This window comes from Miniopterus schreibersii (assembly GCF_964146895.1).
Source record: "Miniopterus schreibersii genome assembly, chromosome: 16".
In the NCBI taxonomy this organism is placed as follows: domain Eukaryota; kingdom Metazoa; phylum Chordata; class Mammalia; order Chiroptera; family Miniopteridae; genus Miniopterus; species Miniopterus schreibersii.
The window spans coordinates 22,328,256-22,334,063 of NC_138116.1; the positions used below are offsets into that span (position 1 = coordinate 22,328,256).

General features: G+C 50.9%; 1 protein-coding gene across 1 annotated transcript; it reads right to left on the reverse strand.

The window, feature by feature from the left end:
- Nucleotides 1-581: 581 nt before the first annotated feature.
- Nucleotides 582-4,381, reverse strand: LOC308568806 (keratin, type I cuticular Ha7-like; the record flags this gene model as incomplete). Its single annotated transcript, XM_081162019.1, has 7 exons — nucleotides 582-714; nucleotides 1,241-1,461; nucleotides 1,936-2,061; nucleotides 2,149-2,310; nucleotides 2,681-2,837; nucleotides 3,623-3,705; nucleotides 3,890-4,381. 7 exons carry the CDS (start codon nucleotides 4,379-4,381, stop codon nucleotides 582-584), a joined length of 1,374 nt encoding a protein of 457 aa, XP_081018145.1.
- Between the last annotated feature and the right edge of the window lie 1,427 nt (nucleotides 4,382-5,808).

The following is a 5,808-nucleotide window of genomic DNA, read 5'->3' on the forward strand; positions in this document are numbered from 1 at the left end:
ATTCCCACCTAACTTAGTGAGGAAATGGGGCCAGCTTCCTCGGCAGCGAGCAGGAGAAAGGACGCTAAGAGGAACTGGTCAAATATGCAGCCTCTAGGTCCTTATTTCCCTCCGGGGCCATTATCCGGAGCTGGAGATGTTAGAAACAATAAGTTGGGGGGAATCTTAAATAGTGAAGTTTGTTCTTCACTTCCTTAGTCACAAACGAAATCATTTTAGTTGGTAAATTTTTCAAGTTAAAATTGGTGCCCTTGAAACACAAATGCAACTTCAAATCATGCCCTAGACTCACCCTGACATACTCCTTCAGCCAGATCCCATCCCTGAGTGTCCCCAGTGGAGATATTCTGAGACACCTCTGGTCATTGGGATCCAGCCAGCAAGGTGTGGAGCTCATCTGGGAAAATCAGGAGCTGGGATGGAAGGGTCCCCATCCAGATTCCACTTGTCCTGGTACCTTTGAACAGGCCTATGCACACGGAGAGTCAGTGATAGCTAGAAGCCAGATTTCCCAAACGTCTAGTGAGCATTTCTATATGGGTATCCCCTCGCCTTAACCGCCTCCGCTGGTCCACAGGCATTCAGTACCGGCTCCCAGTGCTGGCTGCACGGGCGGAACCAGTCCCGCAAGGGGTACAAGGGACACAGCTCGGACGAGGAGCACAGGGGGGAGGCACACAGGAGGCGGGCGTGGCGCACGGATTGCAGGGGAGTCTGCAGAGAGATGGAAAAGGTGAGCAGTTAGGGAAAGGAAACGAGTAGAGGGCTCACTGATGTCTATGTGGAGCATGAGGAAGGAGTCCTTGCTCCAAAGCCACAGGGCATGGGTGCCACCGAAACCCTCTGGCCATTGACCCGTACTGTGCACCCCTAGGGTTCGACTGGGTGTTCTCTCAAATGCCTGCCAGAATTCGGGTTTTGTACATGAGAGTCAGGTTCTATCCTACAGGATGTAAAATACTAGGAAAGATTTTGAAAAGAAAAACCAAGTTCAGAAAGCTGTTGGATCAAATCTATGCCAGGAAGCCCCAGTGAAGACCTGGTAGCTGACAGCCACCTCTGCATGGATGGTCATGCCCTGCACACTCAGTCTATGACAGAGTGTGTGGGGGACAGGCAACCTGTCACTCAGCAGGAGCATGGAGAGCCTTGTGCTATGAAGACAGCAGTTCTGCTACCCGGAGGAGCTTATGAGAAATGGCTACACGATCTGGCCAGGAATTGCTTAGATGACACGTACTTGCAGTCCTCGCTCTCCAGAAGGCTCCGGTATGTGTTGATCTCACACTCCAGCCGGGCCTTCGTGTCCAGCAGCACCTGATACTCCTGGTTCTGCCGCTCCAAGTCGGCCCGGATCTCGGCCAGCTGGGCCTCCACGGTGCTGATCAGGCTCTGCATCTGGGCCAGCTCGGTGCCAAAGCGGGCCTCGGACTCACACAGCGAGTTTTGCAGACAGTCTTTCTGTCATGGGAAACGACAGGGTCAGTAAGGCACCAGGGAAACTGTACAAGCACCAAATCTTAGCAGAGCAACTATGGCCAGCACTGCCCCAATATGGGCACAAACCAGGCACAAGAAAAATTTCAGAAACTCACACCCCAGAGCTCTCAAAAATCAAATCGTGAGCAAGACTTTTGCCAAAATAGCGCTGGCCCAGAGCTTAACTGCTGCATGTTGTTCATCCCTAGATCTCCAGTAACTGACAAAGCTGGAAATTAATAAATTTTGTGCAATGCTTTTTTTAAGGGAGACGTTGACTTTTTAAGGTATGTTTCTGAGTTTGAGCTGACCTTGACAATAAATATTAAAAAAGAAGAAATTGATGGTAATGGGTATGCAGGTGAAAGGACCTGAGTAGTGAGACCTCCACATTGGGTGCTACCAGCCCATGGCTGTGGCATTCGCAGTGCGGTGAGGGTGAAGGGGGCCCCGTACCAGCTGGTGCTGGGCTTGGCGCTCCACCTCCAGGGCGTTCACCGTGCATCTCAGCTCCAGGATCTCCGACTGGCAGCACTGCAGCTCCTCAGAGCAGGACATGGCCTGCAGGCTGATGCCTTCAGACTGAAGCACAGGGCACAGAGATGTAATCGCCTCCCTGCCCACATGGGGGCCAGGCTCCCCTGCCCCTGCTCTGCAGCACCGCCTCACCTGAGCTTCAAACCACTGCTCCACATCACGGCGGTTGGTCTCCACCATGGCCTCGTACTGGCACCGCATCTCCTCCAGCACCCTGCTCAGGTCCACGGTGGGCTCAGTGTCCAGCTCAATGCGGAGCCTGTCTCCCAGCTGGCCCTTCAGAATGTTCACTTCCTGCAGGGACAGAAGAACCAAAACCCCAAGTGAGAAAGGGGCTTCTGACAGAGCAGACGGCACCTGAACCCCTCTCCTGACAAGCAGTGCGAGGGGAAACCCCACATACACACTGATGTGAAAGGTCTTATTTCTGGGGCCAATGGGAAGAACCCATCTGGAGACTTTCCTAAACTCACAAGGCAAATCTTTAGAGAAGAAATTTCCACTCTGCCACATCCCACAGAATCAACCTGTCTCAGACTCGGGTCAACCCATTATGCTGATGCCAACTGAGCCCAGGTTCCAATCCTAGAGCCACAGGGTGGGAGGTGCTCCCTTCTCAGCCCAACACTCCCTCCCCCATGAGTCTGCAGCTACAGGGCCAGACCTGCTCATGGTTGCTCTTGAGGGAGAGCTGCTCCTCCTTCAGGGACTCCTGCTGGGCCTCCAGGTCAGCCTTGGCCAGGCTCAGGTCGTCCAGGAGCTTGTGCATCCCACACATGTCCGCCTCCACCAGCAGGCGCAGGGAGTGCTCGCTCTCGTGCCTTCCATCACAGGAGATGCCAGGTCAGCAAGATGCCAAGGAGAGCCCCTCTCGGCTGACCCCGGGCCCACCACCTCACCACCTCGGATCCTCATTTGTTCACTGTGCCCAGCCTCTGGCCTCAGAGATGAATAGGCACGGCCCCTCCTCTCAAAGGGCTCGTGGTCTAGTGAGGCAGTCACTACAGTTATATTTTTATCTTTGTACATTGAAGCAACTCTTGTTCAGAAAGAGTCATTGACTTGCCTAAGAACATGTATCTTAGGACCCAATACAAGGCTCACACGGCTGCGTTGGGCTATTGTGTTAAATGGGATAAGCGACAGCCAGGGGCCTGGCCCTTGATTTGTTCTCTTAATCTTTGTGTCATGCTATTTGTTCATCCCTCACCTTTATTTAGTGGAAATGCCTGGTACCTGAATGCTTCATAGGTAAATCTGCACCCTGACCCATCTGTAAGTGGCTCTTCCAACTGTTATATGAAATTCAATAGCTATCCTTACTCAGTTAATTCCTGAAATCACCTTATTTTGCTCTTGGGTAATGAGCTCAGGCAACCTTATCTTACATTTTATGGAAATAAATGATGTAGGACTAATACAAGGCTATGCCATACATGCTTGACTTAATGCTATTTTTTCTCCTCTACTTTCTATTAGTTGTTTTTAATTTGGGAATTTAGGAAGGAAGAACCAGAACAGTAATTCACTCATTCAATAAACATTTGGACATTGGGACTTAGGTGGAGGAAGGAGTCACTCTCGGCCCTCTTCTGCCCTTACTTACTTGATCCTAAAGTCATCGGCAGCCAGCTTGGCGTTGTCGATTTGGCTAACCAGCCTGGCATTCTCAGCCTTGCTGCACAGGATCTGAGAAAAACCAGGATGACTGTTCACACACAAACCACACTGGGCTCCAACCCAACATGTGGTGTCTACACTCCTGCTCAAGAAAACTCAAGAACCCAAAGCTCTTTGAGCCTTCAGTGGTTTTGTCTGACGTGCCCTCCGCCTCCCTCAGACCCAGCACACCCCAGGCTACTCCAGACCTCACCTTCTGCTGGAGCTCCTCAATGGTTTTGAAGTAGCACTGGTAGTTGGGGCACACGGTGGTCTCATGGCATTTGCTCAGCTCTCGGATGCCGGTCTCCAGCTCCGCATTGTCCCGCTCCAGCTGCCGCACCTTCTCCAGGTAGTTGGCCAGGCGGTCGTTCAGGAACTGCATGGTCACCTTCTCGTGGCCATTCAGGGTGCCTTCCCCATAGGCCCCACAGCTTCCAATGTTGCCAGGAATGTTGCGCGTCCCTGGCAAGGGGCAAGCAGTGTGGCAGCTGTGGGGTAGGCAGAGGTTGGGTCGGCCCAGAGGGGTCGACCCCACACGAACTCGGTTGGCGTGTGCCAGGTTGGCCAAGAGGCCCATACAGGCAGCCTTTTCCTCTATCGCAGGCTGGCCCCCAAGGTCAAGGGAGGACACGCAGACATTTCTTTCTCCAGGAGTCTGGGCGCTGCCCAGAGACTGGCATGGGCTGATGTAGAAGGAAGTCATGGTGTGGGCTGAGGCTACACAGGAGGTTCAGAGCAGCTGGGAAGGCCAAGACACTGAGTCTGAGCACCCCCTTCCCTCCTAGGCCTTTTATACCCCTTCGCAGGTGGGTGTTGGCTCAGGGCTTTGACCTCACTGCCTTGATTCCCGACCTGTTGTACCGCCGTCCTGTTACTCAGCTGTTGAGTTTACCATTAAGAGTTCCTTACCTCATTAAAGGAATGTTGATGATCTGAGGTGCCTCTTGGCTCTTTGATATCAGGTTGTCTGTTGGTGGAAGGTCAGAAGTTTTTAGTATTTTTCAAAAAACAAAAGTCCTCTTAGCCATCGGATATGTATACCTTGACCAGGGTTGGCCTCCCTGTTGTTTTGCCCACTCTAAGGCATGACTGTTCCTGTTCGTCACTAGAGTAGCAGGAGAGACAAACCCCTATTCTACGGTGGCACTCGCTGGGTTAAGACTCAACCAGCCTTCCCTGTACTGGCTCTTGTTTAGTAGATGTTTTGATTTTGGTTAGTAATAAGTCCTACATTTCTTCTTTCTTCAGTTGTTTGCCTTTCAGACTCATTTGAGGGACAGTAAGAGTTCAGGAAGTCCACTCATTCAACATGCATCTCCTGGCCTGTCCTACATGCTCAGCACTGTGCCACACACCGGAGGTAAAGTCCATCAGGAAACAGCCACAACTGGGTAACCGTGGGTGTCTGAGAGGCTCATCAGTATGAGAGTGACCCTGAAAGCCGTGTTGATCTGGACCAAGAAAGGTGAGCTCAAGAAGCCAAAACCAAACAAAAATGAACAATAATCTTTTTAATCTCAAATAAGAACTTGGCCGTGCAATTCAAAGGACACTGAGTTATCAGAGCCACGATGGGTCCTCTTCCTGCCTTATTTCCTTGATTCTAAACTCTGTTATCAAGCACCTACAGTATGTGTTAGGGAATTGATCAATAATATTGTTTAAGCCTTCTTACCATCCTGCGGGGTGTGTATTCTTATCTTAATTTTATAAAAGAAAGAAATAGGCACTGAGAACCAGAGAAGTGAAGTCATTTTTCTAAGAGGAACCCCATTATGAACTGGCAACGCCTGATCTCATCTTCAGTTTCTTTCCATTCCAGAGCCAATTCCTGTTCTCTTTCTTCAACTTCACCACCAGCCCATCCCCCACCCCACCCCCCGCCCCCCAACGAGAGAACAGCCATGTCATCACCAGAACTCAGAATGACTAAATGCCTACAGGCTGAGCGAGGAGTTGAAATTAAGAGATAAAACAAGAATCTGACATTCTACATTACTGCTCTTTGTGTCTCAGAAAATACAGATATAAAGGGTACCAAAGCAATAGGGCGGGGTTTCTCCAAGAACCAGCAGGAAGATGCCCAGGAGGAAGTTCTAGTTCCAAAAATGTTATACTACATCCCACACC